At 39.2% G+C, this 14283-nt stretch overlaps 2 protein-coding genes across 5 annotated transcripts in view; one reads left to right on the top strand and one right to left on the bottom strand.

Annotated features, from left to right (window-relative positions):
* Nucleotides 1-2504: 2504 nt before the first annotated feature.
* On the bottom strand, nucleotides 2505-14216 carry LOC121956230 (dynein axonemal assembly factor 8). 3 transcript variants are annotated; one of them, XM_088090908.1, is made up of 30 exons: nucleotides 13396-14216; nucleotides 13164-13271; nucleotides 12575-12700; nucleotides 12360-12476; nucleotides 12169-12271; nucleotides 11935-12046; nucleotides 11631-11861; nucleotides 11262-11546; nucleotides 11039-11183; nucleotides 10099-10290; nucleotides 9872-10012; nucleotides 9591-9782; nucleotides 9394-9501; nucleotides 9143-9290; nucleotides 8710-8992; nucleotides 8362-8444; nucleotides 8032-8186; nucleotides 7694-7820; nucleotides 7430-7561; nucleotides 7194-7358; nucleotides 6679-6963; nucleotides 6480-6533; nucleotides 5273-5436; nucleotides 5014-5182; nucleotides 4761-4855; nucleotides 4557-4671; nucleotides 4043-4251; nucleotides 3853-3938; nucleotides 3694-3763; nucleotides 2505-2747 (listed from the first exon to the last, which is right to left on the bottom strand). In XM_088090908.1, exons 1-30 carry the CDS (start codon nucleotides 13480-13482, stop codon nucleotides 2679-2681), a joined length of 4356 nt encoding a protein of 1451 aa, XP_087947034.1. In that variant the 5' UTR covers nucleotides 13483-14216; the 3' UTR covers nucleotides 2505-2678. The 3 variants fall into 3 exon arrangements, with proteins under 3 accessions (XP_087947034.1, XP_087947035.1, XP_087947036.1); XM_088090909.1 differs by lacking the exon at nucleotides 6480-6533; XM_088090910.1 differs by lacking the exons at nucleotides 13164-13271; nucleotides 13396-14216 and having other exon boundaries at nucleotides 12360-12472; nucleotides 12575-12680.
* Nucleotides 13895-14283, top strand: part of mrtfbb (myocardin related transcription factor Bb) — a 91999-nt gene continuing 91610 nt past the window's right edge. For both annotated transcript variants that reach the window (XM_088090911.1, XM_088090912.1), the window contains exons 1-2: nucleotides 13895-14010; nucleotides 14132-14170. The gene's annotated coding sequence lies outside the window, so the exon portion shown is untranslated. The remainder of the gene's footprint in view (nucleotides 14011-14131; nucleotides 14171-14283) is intronic.

Raw genomic sequence — 14283 nt, forward strand, 5'->3', positions numbered from 1 at the left:
TTTGTGCAATACTGGCGAGCACATGCCGACCTTGAGCGAGGATTCAGTGTCAGTTTAATGGTTGTCTACAGTGAAGGAATGTCAAAGGTGAATGACATTTGTGCTTCTGAAGTGGCCATATAAACCTTTGTTTGTTGATTTTGCTTAATAATCTCAATCACTTTGGAAATTGATGGTTATGCATTATATGCTGTTATGATAGGCCTACAGTGACTGTAAGGTGCTTTCTTTTTGACTCTTTGTTTTCTATTTCTTAAAGCCGTGGTCCATAATTTTGGTTTTGTAAAATGACGGGACAGATGATGATTGTGACAAACATTAATGGCAGATACAGACATAATTAAATCTGAGTTGTTGTTATGGTAATTTGTTGTTGGTCTCTCTGGTGGTCTTCTTGCCCTAATTCAAGTTTTTTTTTTAAAAAAGAAAAGAATCATTCACTTGAGAAGCACAGCTTACAGATTTGTTTAAGGTGGAGTCAGCGATTCTGGATAAAGATTGTTGATACTTGCTGTGGATTTAAGCATGTTAGCAAGAGCCAGATTTACCATCCTTCTTGCTCCCACTGTCTTTCTTTTTATACATCCAAGGCCTTTCCCCTGCCCTTAGCATGAGCATGAATGCCCCCTGTGGCTGATTGGCAGGACCAGTGTTGCGTTTGTTTCCAATTCAGTCTCCAGGATTTTGTCTGTATTTGGGATTACTGCTGCCTGAAATGCCTAATATCACGGCAGCTTTTTCTTTAAGAAAAAATGCTTGTTGCAATGGTTTTAGGCTTTTTTCTATTTTATTTCAATTAAATTACAAGGGCAAATGAAAATTGCAAAAAAAAAAAAATGAGACACTGTCTTGGATTCTGAGCCCATGATCCCACAGAATTCACAGGGATTAGCTGAATTTGTGTTTATTATTGCAACATACTGAAGGGGCTGCTCATTTACAGATCCAGGTATAAACACTTTTTTTTTAAGCGTACAGAAATAATACAGTGGGACAGTGAGGAGATATTTGCTGACTTTGACAAAAAGTGTATTGGATTAGAATCGCAGACTTCACCTTTACATTTATCTCTAATGGACCAATTATACCTTCAAGTACATCTGTGCCTTTTAATAATTACATAATGTTGATTGGTATCAAGAAAATATGTCAAGACAGCATTTGCTCTCAGACAGATGATAAAATATAATTGAGTAGAATCAAAATTCCAGTGCCTTACAATATTTTTGTGGACCACAATATGATAAATGATCCTCTGCATTCAGGCCACTTGAGCTGAAAGGAAAAAGGCTGATCTAATGACATTTGGTTTACCAGTTCCACAGTAAGACGCAAAAGTTGTAATTGACTGATAATAACTTATCTCAGTCTGTATTTGCCATACTATTTTTAAAAAAAATGCAATATTTAACCATTGAATACACAATTTTGATCTTAATTAGTCATTTGGCACCAAAAACTCAACTGTTTGTAAGGAAAAGCACCAAATAGGAGGAATCTTGTAAATGAACTGTAATAGATGTATCATTATGCTCTGCATTGGAATAGTTTAATCTATTTTGCATTATTGTTAGTTGTTGTGTTGTCTTTTTGTTTTTAACATTATGAAAATGGAGCCTGAAGATTTATGCAATCTTGTACATGTATATGAGTATGATATATGGAGCTGTTCAAATTAAGTAACATACTAGTACAACGAGTGTTGTCAAAAGTAAATAATCTGAATGTGGAACCGGTTGTTCCATATACTGTAGAAAATTTCAGTAGAAATGTTATTTTAACATTGAAGCCCTGAAATATTGAATGTATTGTTCTAAATTAGATATTCAATGAATAGGTCACTGGATATTATGGAGCACAGTTAATTCATGATGATGTAGCATCTAGTTGTGAACTGCTATTCAATAAAATTTACTAGAACTAAAACAAATGCAAGTTTTCAAGTTTCTATTTGTCAGCATAATGAGGAATTATAGGGAAAGAAATGTATTTTTCTCAGGGTAATACAGTGATTTATTTCATAGAGAATGTGTTAAATCTGAGGAAACTGCATTTCATGGATTTACTCAATGTCATAGGATTAGACATAATTAATCGATTAAACAATAAGTCCCTTATTTTGTGACAAGCTGTATGAATATGTAGGAAGTCCTCTACTGATAATCATAGAAATTATTCTGTTGGTATATTGGTATATTTGTGTTGTGAACACAAAAATAGGTGCAAGTGTTAGAATATTAGATTTCTTTTTTTACATTGAGCATTGTGTACAGCATATTTTCTGTAGTGTATTACTAGTTTGTTAACACTTGTTAAATTGTTACACTACAGTTATGCAATGGTTTACAGAGTTCACAAAATTATTTTTATCATCTTGAGAATTAAAATAATTTTTCATCTGAAATGTGTGAATACTTTTTGTCTCAAACACAATTTACAGAATAAAACTCTGAAAACAACGCGTGTGCCTTAAAAGTTGAGTGGACACCAGAGTAAAGGAACTGTGATTTTTAAGGAAAAAAAACATTTATTACATCACAGTCATATAAAAATATTTATACTATCTAGAAAAAGTATTTCCTGAACAATTAGAGTTTTTTTTTCTTTTCAGAACAGGTGTAGGAAAATGCTAACTGGTGTAGCATTAACTTTGGCATGCTTGTGAACACATTTGAACTTTATGGCACAATGGTTGGATGGCTCTCAGGAAACAAGGCATCAAATAGGTAGCATATCAGCTGCTTGGCCTAGAGGAGAGAACATAACAGCAAGATGACTTGTTAATTCAAAAAAATGTCATGACAATATGACAAATCTTAAAGGGAATCTTCACCCCAAAATCAAATATATATATTTTTCCTTTTAGCTGTACATCTATGTATCAACGTATATTGTTTTGGTGTGAGTTGCCTAGTGTTGGATATATTAGCCATAGAGATGTCCGCATTAAGTCAAACAATGGAAATAGATGGCACTCAGCGTGTGGTGCTCAGGCACAAAAAAGAATATATATATATATATATATATATATATATATATATATATATATATATACATACATATATATATATATACATACATATATTAAACTCAACATCATTGTCTGTCTCCAAAAATAATGACCCTTTTACTCAAGATAATCCCTTGTTTCAAGCAGTTTTATGTATTTTCTTTCTACTGAACTACACCCACCGACAGTATCACTGTGCAGAAGGAAGTGTGCATCTACTGCTAGCTCACCTAGCACCATTCAACAAGCTAATGTTGCAGCTCTGCTGAGGAGGACATCATTAATGTTTACATCTCATACTGACACAAGCCTCTCGTCCATGAGTCAATCCACACTTCCTTCTGTGTTGTGATGAAGTTGGCAGGTGTTGTTTGGTAGAAAGAAAAGGGTTATGATTTCTGGAAAGGGGCAAGTTTTATGTTGTTTTGGGTTTTTTTTTTTTACTTTTGGCACTTTAAGCACCAAGCGGCATGCCATCTAGTTCAATCATATTTGAGAGAAAACAGACAACTCTGCGGCTGACATCTCCAACACTCTGTAACTCACAATGAAACAAATTTAGATTGATACATAGCACTACAGGTAAGAAGAAAAATATTATTTTTTTCTTTTTGGGATGAACTATTCCTTTAATCTTTTAGGAATAAATACAGACTGTGAAAATGGCAGAATTTATAATTTACCTCTTTCTGACTTTCTGGGTAGATAATTGTTTTCCCCACTTTTTCAAGGTCTGACCTCTCCTTGTAAATGCTATAACAATGACAGGCACAGGAAAATGAGAAGTTATTTACATATACATATTCCACATGTATGCACAGCAGGTTTTTCTATTCCCATACCTTTCAAGGATCATGTTAAAGCTGGTCATAATCCCTTTGCCTTGGAGAGCCACGATGACACAGGGTGCCGTGTTAAGATGAGCCATCTTTTAGGGAAACGAGAAAATCAACAGCTGATTGCTCTGTTTATAGAAAAGTTAACTCTAAACGCGACTTATTTCCAAGCTTAATAGTTTTCCAAACTTCTCACCTTTTCATCTCCTCTTGGTGACACTTTGAGTGTCTCAGCGATATGTTTCCTCTGCTCATTATCCAGTACGCTCATCCTACATGCCACCAGATGGCAGCCTGACCTCAGCAGCTGCTCTAACATGTCCAGCTGGGAAGGTACTTGGCTGAGAGGTGGAGCATTTACGGGTATCAGCAGACAGGTTGTCTGCCAGTCAGCACTGTGTATCACTGGTACCAGTAAACAAGCAAAACGGGACATTTGTTTCTTTACAAAGGTCACCTGGAACTAAGTCATATTTCAACATCAAATCCAGATGAGCCCCTGCTAAAGTCCTGAATAATGATTATGTAATTTAAAGGGACCTATTTTTCTTCAATAACCCATTGAACCATGCAATGTTCAAAGCTTTGACATTACAGTTTACAAGAGACAGGAAAATGTGCATAAGTTTACAGCATTGCTCTTCACAAAAGTTATCAATATACATATAATAGTCTGTTTATCAAAATAAAATCAGATCAATAGTCCAAACCTTCGTTTGGTCCCGATTCCATTGAAGGTAACCAACTTTCCGGGGCCACAGGGGCCAGCATGAAGCTCTGCTCACGCTCCAAAGAGGCTAAAGAGTCTGACCGCATGCTGAGTATCTGAAAAAACAAACCAAGCACAAACACAGAATGTCTGTCTTCTATCAGTAAAAAGCGCGAGTACTAAGTCCTGTATGTGACATGTATACCTGTTCCTGTCTCATTGTGCTGGTCTCAGCACAACAGAGGCCCTCTGGGAAAAGCCTTTTCACATCCTCAATTGCTCGCTGATATGATCCTGATGCTGTTAATGTTGGTGACAGACTTTTTAAGGCAAAATAGGTTGTTGGTACAGCAAATTTCATTCACAAAGCCAATTCAAAGTGCTTTCCATGATGCAATGTAGCATACAAGGCAAGCCAGTTCTTGAGTGTGTGCTAGTACGCAGTATCGGGCACTGACCATAGATACCATTGTATGAACGAGCCATGCCATAACTGGTCCATAGGGATGGGTCATCTTGGCCGAGCACATTCAGCAGCCTCCCCACAGCGTTTTCCCCCTGGAGGCAGAGAGCCAGTGAGGAGCCAGAGCACAAGTACTCCACGTGGGCCTCCAAGTCTGAGCGGTCCTGCAAACAGCAATTAACAATGTATTAATTATTAAGGCTTACTTTTTTGCATGACAGGAATTTTTCAGTTAGATAATCATGACTGGTTACACTTTCTGCAGACAGTAGTGAGGTAGCATTGCTTTTCTCCAGGGTCACTGCATGCAGGCCCACCAGTGCCAGGCCACTCAGCCGGAGTTTGTGGAGTATTTGAGCCAGAGAGTGAGTCCAGATTCTTGGCTTGATTAGGCACACAGTGAGCAGCATCTGTAAATCTGAATAGGATGTTAGCTTGTTATTACAGAAGCTTAATGCATTTCCTGGAGAATAAAAAAAATCTTTTTTTTCTGAGATAACCATGGACTATATGAGTAATAAACGTAGTTACTGCGATGCCAGCCACTGGTTTGTGAACTTTTTTGAAGTGTCGAGTTCAGTGTTTTGGCCATCGCAGTCACAGATATTCATAATCAAAAGTGACCATATTTAAACAGAGGGCAGATACACAGACTGTTGCATCAGCCCGTAACTCAAGCAGCCCTGCTCCTAAATATTTGTAACCTTGGGCCTGATAAAATGTACCAGAGCGTTGTTTAAAAAAAAAAAACAACTCACCCAATACAAAGGTCCTGAATGTTGAAACTAGCTGTAAAGACCAAATTTTTTTTTTTCACCAGGCTGTAAACATGTTAATTTCTGCTGTAAATCTGGACATTTTAACATAGGGGTCTATGGGGATTTACTCTGTTTTGGAGCCGGGCTCAAGTGGCCATTTGAGGAACTGGAGTTTTTGGCACTTCTGCCATCAGCTTCCTTTCTCAGCTTCAAAAGTTGCCTCTTGCAATTAACATTGTAATCACTTTCAAATTAAGAGAAAGAAACTTTTCTTTTTTCTCCCATGAGAACTTTTCTCATAATTCTGAGATATTTACACAGCAGATTTTTTTCCTCAGATGATGCATAATGCTTCCACTGTTACACCAGTACTGATGTAACATTTTGATTTTTCAATATTATATTTATGACTTGCATCATCTACACATTCTAAATCACAATTTAGTCACTGAGAGATTTATTGTATTTTTCACAATTTTGTGCTGTACAAATAAATTAGTCAATCTGAGTATTTGCAATCTAAAGAATTACATATCTTATAGACTGTATGTGCTGTCTTTGAGCCAGAAAGCAGTGTGCATGCAGAGTCAAAAGATTTTAATGGGAACAAAAACCTTTTTTGGCATATTACATATGAAAACGTAATTGTTGTGTGCTATGTAAATATTTTTAAGATTGGGTTGTTATCCTTTTATACACAAACCTTTTGTGCTGCATCTTTGGGGAGGAAACTTCAGAAGTAGGTGCTGGCTGCGGTCTGTTAAGAATAGAGGTATACACACATAAGGCTATCTGCTCATTTCCTCTTTAATGTTGTGACAGGCTCGAATACTTCATCACTTTTTAGACTTGGTATCTGATATTTTGTTTGTCATGTTTTCTACAAAAATCAACAAATATACCTGGAATCATCTCATGCTCAAAGAAGAAGAGGGAGGCTTGTCTGAAAGCCACTTCAGGTGTAGGTGACATCAGGACACCGAGGTTACCAGGGTGATCGTGTGGCAGGAGATTCCGCATTGAAGCAAAAGCATCCACCCGTCTAAGAGCACACAGTAAAGCAGGAGAGGACATCAGCTTTTTCAGGCTGTCCTGACAGAGCTGCTCTCCCACCTCATATGGACTCAGCTCCTGAGCCTGAAGTCGAGTCAACGCAGGCAGCCACTTCAGGCCAAGCAGCTCGAACCCTGCATGTGGTACATCACATGGAATATCAATAAAAAAAAGATTAAAAAAAAAAAAACATTGAAAAATGAGCAAAGGGGTAAGTTAAGAGAATTCTGATTGCATAATTCACTTTCTAATAAACTGCGTAGGCTCTTTGTGTATTTAACAGTGTATTTTGTTGTTTTTTGCCACCTCCAGTTCTAAACTAGGACAGGCTGTGCTCTCACAAATACTGTTGAACTTCACCCACCTCCCTGGCCTTCTGTCAGCGCTCTGTGTAGGAGGCTCAGGCCTTGGCTCATGTCCTTCCCACACAAGGTCAAAATCACCACCTGCTCCATGTTGGACTTGGATGACCACTTTTGATGGGACAGGATCACACTGGAAGGATCTGGCACTGCCCACATACACCTGACTAAAAAGAAAACATAAGAAACATACAGCAAAATGGCAGAGGGGCGTACTGGCATTGAACACAGTTCTTACCAAAGATATGGAACAGTTTACTGCTGTAAGGCACGGTGTGGAAACAGACGCTTGGCTCCACTGCGTGAACACCATCATGTCTGGAGAGGATGCAGCCTAGAAGCCTCTGTGCCTTAAATTCTCTCATTAAGGCTGAAACAATATGGCAACTGCAGTGTTATTTTACTGTCAGGGAAACACAGTGCAGACTTAATTTTTAACATTATTACATTTTTACTTTATGATTAATAATGTTGTAGATATAATTCTAGATGGCATTCAGACCTGCTGGCAGACTAACACTGTGGTGCACTGCATTTTCTTTTCTCAGCAACAACACCAGACAGTGAGAGGGCAACTCCATCTGACCCTGATCCAGGGTCACAGCATGTGGACCGCAGAACACAAGTGCCTGGAGAAAACACACACAGGCTTCAATGCTGTGATGAAAAATACAGAGGTGCAAATGCCTGTAAATAGTAAAATTCCCTACAATGCAACTATGTTAAAATATAAAACATATTATCGATTATTGACTTTTGTCACGAGACTCTAAAATCTTATCTTTTGTTCTACACACTGTTCTCCTGAATGTCAGAGCTCTGTTTATCTTTCAGTTCTACCTGCTGGTTGGAGAGTCCAATGACTGCAGCTCCATTTCTCCAAAGCTGCAGCCTCTGCAGCCCCAACACACTGAAGCCTCTTTGTTCACAAACAGCCAGCACTCGGCCGTAGCAACATGGACGCACAACAGGCGACACCACAAGGAGTAAGTCAGCTGTGCAGGGAGGGAGAAAGAGATAGCAGATCCACTCAAGTAAAAAAAAATCTTCGATCATTGACTGCAAACAAAATTTTCCTCAAGACGGTAAAGATGAAAGTTGAAAATGAAATGTGGACAGAAGCCATTTTCCGCTTTTGAGAGTTTTGGCTCCTTTTTGAGTTAACAGTACCTTTTGTCGTAGCACACAGAAAAGAGGGTGATCTGCTTGAATTGAACAGGCTGCCTTCGACACTGTCATCCGAACGTACAACTCTACAAACAAAAGTAAGCGTAACTGATTATGACACTATTAGAATAAAAAAAATGTAACTAGTGATAAAAGGTGTATTCTGTAGTCAGTAGAGCCCTCAGAGATTTTTCATAAAGGTGGCCAGATGGGGCCACTGAAAAGTGGCACACAAAACTAAAAGCCATGATATCCTGCTGAAGATAAATCTCTAACATCTGACTGCTAAACTTTAAAAAAAAATGCATGATCTAAAAAAAATATCACACGTTAAATGTTTTGACAGCAAACCTATTCACAAGACGGTTGTGTTTCTCTGCACTTCCTCCTTGAAGTCTTCCTGAGAACCACAAGCACAGCTCCCTGTGGACCTGACTGGCAAGTCGAGGGGAGTAGAGGAGTGGAGGCTCTTGACCTCTGCAGTGAAGAGGGTCGAGATGTGTCTTTCTGGACAGCTGAGGATCTAAGGAACTAGTTAAATCTTTCAACACCGAGTGCGCATGAAGGCCTCGAACAGCAAGGACAAGTACAGGCTGGCAGCTCTCATCACTTCTCTGGATAACTGGTACAGCACCTGATATGAATCAGAGAGAGAATTTTTAAAGACTATTTTTATTCAGTGAGGACACTGACAAAAGGCCACAGTTGGAACAAGGACATACTGCAGACCAATGAGCCACAAGGAGAGTTACTGAGTATATCACGACCTATAGTTATGTCCTACCAGCACTGCTGTCGATCAGGAACCTCTGTGGTGGATACAGGAGCCGCACACCACACACATCGAGTCCGGAGTCGAGAACAAGCTGGAGGGTGTAGTGTGTTATGAGGGGATTCAGAAAGAAAGCTCTGCCCCCCAGAGCAACTGATACCTACAACAAAAAAGAGAGCAACATATCCGCTCCACCTTCACTGCTACGCCTCGGTGCTTTTTAGGATCAAAAGACACAAACCTTTGAAGGACAACATGCTCACCTCTGTGTGCAGCTCTTGTGTGATTGCTCTTCCCTTACAAACTCGCTCCTGAGTTTCCACAGTCTGCCAGTAAAACTCTGGACTGGGACCAAATGTCCTCTCTATCACCTGAAATATAAGGCCGAGGGAACAGAATACCATCAAGACAATGCAAAATCACCCGTGTGCTTGGAAATATGTTGTCTGAAGACAACCACCTTTTTGTTGGAGGTAGTGGAGATGAAACAATTTAAATAAGAGGATGGCAGATGGATTGGTGAAGCATAGGGTTGTTTGTCCTGCAAGTTTTTGAGCTGAGGGAGCCAGCGAGCGATAAGAGTGAGCGAGGTCTCAGAGAGGAACTTGCAGACTTGGTTATAGAAAGGTGTGTGGATGTCTATGTCCCTTTTCTACAAACCAAAGAAAAGAACAGCATCAGTACACATCCTGTAAAGCCTAAAGAGTAATGTTTCTCTTTTTTTGCTTTGTAACTATTCACCCTTGGTGTATAAGGTTGACGAGCCACAGCTAAAACATGCAAAGCCAGTCCATCCTCTGTCCACAGCTGCTGAAGTCCAGCAACCCAGAATGGGATCTTTGCACTGGCCTCATCTTCATCATGGTGTGCTTCTGGGCCAACCTATTAATATACACATAAACAAGTGACCCTTACATGAATGATGAAGCATGAACACAGCTTTACCAGGGACGAATGTTGGCACGCACCAAAGACAGAAACCACGCCACTAAAGTGTTGTAGATGTTTGACTTGGTCGCAGCTGGATTCAGATGTTTTTTCTTCCCTTGAGCTTTGGCTCCAACCACACCGGGACTGGAGAGGTCCACGATCAGTAGCATACATGACTTACTTTCAATATCTGTGGGGAGTGAACTGATTGACTGTAGGTGAGATGCCTCCTGAAAAAAAAACACATATAAGAGCCTGAGCCATCATTTTAAAAGAATACCATGCCTGCAAAATAATCATTTGTACATCAATTATAACCTTTGATGTTGTGAGGAAAACTTTTTTTTCCCCACATGCCTCTACGGTGAACTCGGTGAATCCAAAAAAAGGCAAACATTTTGTTTGAACTGAAGTCACTGGGTCCACATTTAATAACAGCAACGCCATATCTAAACATCTGTTTACAAACTCACACAACTTGTTCAGTGTAATCAAAGTCTCATTTGTCCGGTCGTATGCCCAGTACTTCCAAAACACATGCATTTTTGCTAAAACATTACAATATTATTTATGAAACGCTGCCGCCTACAAGTTGAGCACTCTGAACATGCCTGAGCACACACATGGGTTTGACCTCCCTTTGAGTAGAGTTTAAACCCACAGCGCAGGCCAAGGCTGCTACTCTACCGTGCATGAAACTGTTTGTACTTGTCTGTGTATCAAATTGTAATGTTTTAGCAAAAGTGTGTGTGTTTGTGTGACTTTGTAAAAGGATGTTTTGATATTGTTTTGCTGCTGTTAAATGAAACCAACTATCATCTCAATTCTTGGAGAATTTCCCCCTTTTTTGGATTCTCTGTTCACTGTGAAGGCATGCCAGGAAAACAGTTTTCTTCACAGCATAACACAGGATGAGTAATTGATTATGCAAATACTCATGTGGGTGGTGAAGTATTCGAGTTTTGTGGAACTACTTACAAAATCATAAAGGACATCAGTCCTTTCAGCAGCAGACTGCTTCTGACTGACAGATTTTGTTGGACGATGTATCTCCAGTTGCTTAAGAATCTGCTGATGTCGCTCATGTTGTAATGTCTGCTTAACTTGTTGTCTCTGTAGATCACTAACAAAAGCATCATCATGGTTATTTTTTTTATTCTTAATAATGTACATAACAAATAAAGAAAAAATAAATACATACCTCTGCTGCTTTGGCTCTTTGATTGTACTTTGCTGATTTGTCAGTGGGCTCTCCATTTTAGGGTTTCTGTACTCAAACTGTACATTTGAAGATTGTTCATTTGCCCACAGATGGTGTGACTCAAGGCTACAGTTAGACTCTACCAACTGGGGTAGCTTCTCTCTCTGATCCACTTCATTCCTTGGCACTGAATATGGAGAATCTCTACATTTATTGTGACATTTATTCCCATTTCTTTTCATCTCCCTGATTTTCTGAAGCAGCATACTCTTGCCAGTCACTTCACTAGAAGCAGAGAAATGACAAAAAATGAAACAAAATGTGCTGTACTTTAGCGTGACAAATGTGTCTAATGCAGGGAATATTTACCTGTCCCCCATCTGTGATCCAACAGGCACTTTAAGACTGGGTTTCTTTGCAGGAGGTGTTTCCTGTTGAGTGTTGTGTTTGGACTCTGATGAAGGATTTGGGGATGTTCTCGGTGGTTTTATTGAAGGATCGGGGCAACGCAGGTCAATATAAACAGTGGGAGGTTCTTGGTGGTTGAGCTGCAGCTCTGCTTCCATCCTCTTAGATGATTTGTTCCATACATTATTCAGTCTGCATGAAACAGACGATTGTTATCATTATCTTACATATTTGGTCACAAAACCTTGGCAGTGATATGACTCACCGGATGTGGTTTGAACTTATCACAGGCTCGGACACAGACTTTGATGACTGGCTCTGACAGAAAGCGACTAGTCTCTCCATTATCTTCTCCGGTGACCTGTCCTTGTCCCCATCTATGAACAAAATTTGGGTTGAAACTATACCAGAAGAAAGTCGATTCATAATGGAATGAAATATTTAAATCCACAAGCCCCCAATCATTCACTATAGCTACAAGGGTGAGTGTTGTAATTACCTGCATGTGCTTTTGCAGGTTCAACTGAAACACGTTTGTGTGTATGCAGCCCATCCTCTTTCAGATTTCGGATGACATCTTCCAAATCCCACTGGTCAAGCCTCTGATGTTGGTGTATAACAAATCCAGTATTTTTATGATTATGTTAATTTAACTGCACTTTTTTATTTTTTTTACTTTTCCGAACTCACCGTAAATGACAGAACAGGAAAACTCTCATCAGATTTCGGAATGTCCACATTTGGTTTTATAGAGACATCCATCTTGGCTCCATTCAGCTCCCCAATACCTCTCTTACAAGCGTCTGTCTTTAATGGCGAAGCAGGGAAGGAAAGGAAAAGGTGAAAATTTACTGTATGCCATGATACACGGGTGTGAATGGTGGTTGTTGGTCAATATAGCTCACCTCAACACCAGCATCAGAGTGGTGTGTACTCCACTGAGTTGCAGAAGGGCCTTCTAAGATTTCAACATCATCTAACTTTACACTCTCTTCTGGCCAGAGCGTCTGTGCTTCAGTTTTCAACAACTCCTAATTGAGAAAACACATGCACACAAAATCAAAAACAGTACACATGCTCAAACATCTGTAACTACCAGTCATGTTTGTTAAGGTGTTGTGACATTAACACTCATGATGTCACTATTTTTATATGCACTTTGATATACTTTGATATACTTTGCACTTTAATGTGCTTTAAATTCAAGAGTTTGTTTTTTCATTGGCATTATACTTTCTTTATTTGAGATCATCTCCATTATTAGCATCTTATTTGCCATATATACATACACACACACACACACACACATATACAGTTATTTCTTTTACTCTTAACTTTATTTGCTTAATGTTCTTAATGTTTGGTATGTAAGCAAGGGGCTCCGTGGGCTTCTGATATTTTACTTTTAATCTGCAAAGCACTTTGCACTTAAGATTGAAAATTGCTATATCAATAAAGATAGGTATTATCATTATTATTATAAAATGTACTAACCTCTAGCTCATCATCATCCACTGGACAACTTAGGTCAAAGTCTTCAGGGACCTTTAGGGAAAGACCAGTTGGTCTTTGATATATGGTGACAATCTCTTCATCTTTGGGCTGAAACATTAAGAGTATTTTGTTATTTTCAGTTGTTAAAAAAGTTATGTAGCCTGACGTTATATTGTTTGGTCAGTTAGCTAGCAGACGTTAGGACATGTCTGGGGAAAAAAGATATACATACCGATAAAGAATCAAAGTCGATAGATGGTAAATGCGGTTTCACCTTCTCCACAATTGAATCCCAACACGACGAATAATGTAGGTCCATTACTAGCGCTAAATTAAAGTTTTTTTTCCTGTAACTTTACCGTGTATGTGCCGCAGTCCATTTTGAGGAGCCTTGGTTACCATTGGCAACGGAAAGCTTCTCTGAGCAGCGCGTGTGCGCAGTGTGAGCCCTCAACAATGTTGCCTTCAAGGGCTGTCAGAAATATCACGATTTACTAACTCAAGCCTCATTAAAAGAAACAAAAAGAAACTTGTCTTATTCTGCGTTAAAATTAGGTCGTTTTACCGTGTTTTAAGAGGCCATATGAACTCCCCCTGCTTTTCGTATTCATGATTTCGACAGGGGAAATTTATTGGAAGCTCAGAGTTTACGACTTTATGTACACAACTTCCCACCTGGAAAACACGAGCTCACGAGTTGCGTTTGAATGCAGCAACACACCTGACCAGGGATTAGCATATAGCCATCGTTGCTGTTGGTGTTCATGAAAGAGTTGAAGAGACACATGTCGAATTCAGGTTACGTTCAGCAGTCTGCCCCAAATATAATGTAACGTTACAGACAATGGTAAGTCCACTGTATGAACAAGCTAGCTTTTCGGCTTGCCGATATGGGAGTCATGCTAATAAGAAATAGTGCACTCGGCGACCTATCAGACTAACGTTAGCCGTTGTGCTATCTTTTGCAGAATGCATCTACCGCAAGGAGCCAACTGTTTGACCAAGAGGTAAGTTTACAGTCATTTTTAAACTCATTTTTTTCTTTAAAACGTTACCATTTTGCTAATTCGTTAGAGACAAGTTAGTGGTGTATGGTACAGGTGGGACAAATTAGCTATTT

The sequence above is a fragment of the Plectropomus leopardus genome, chromosome 18 (genome assembly GCF_026936395.1).
Source record: "Plectropomus leopardus strain MGB_pleo_1.0 chromosome 18, ASM2693639v1, whole genome shotgun sequence".
In the NCBI taxonomy this organism is placed as follows: domain Eukaryota; kingdom Metazoa; phylum Chordata; class Actinopteri; order Perciformes; family Serranidae; genus Plectropomus; species Plectropomus leopardus.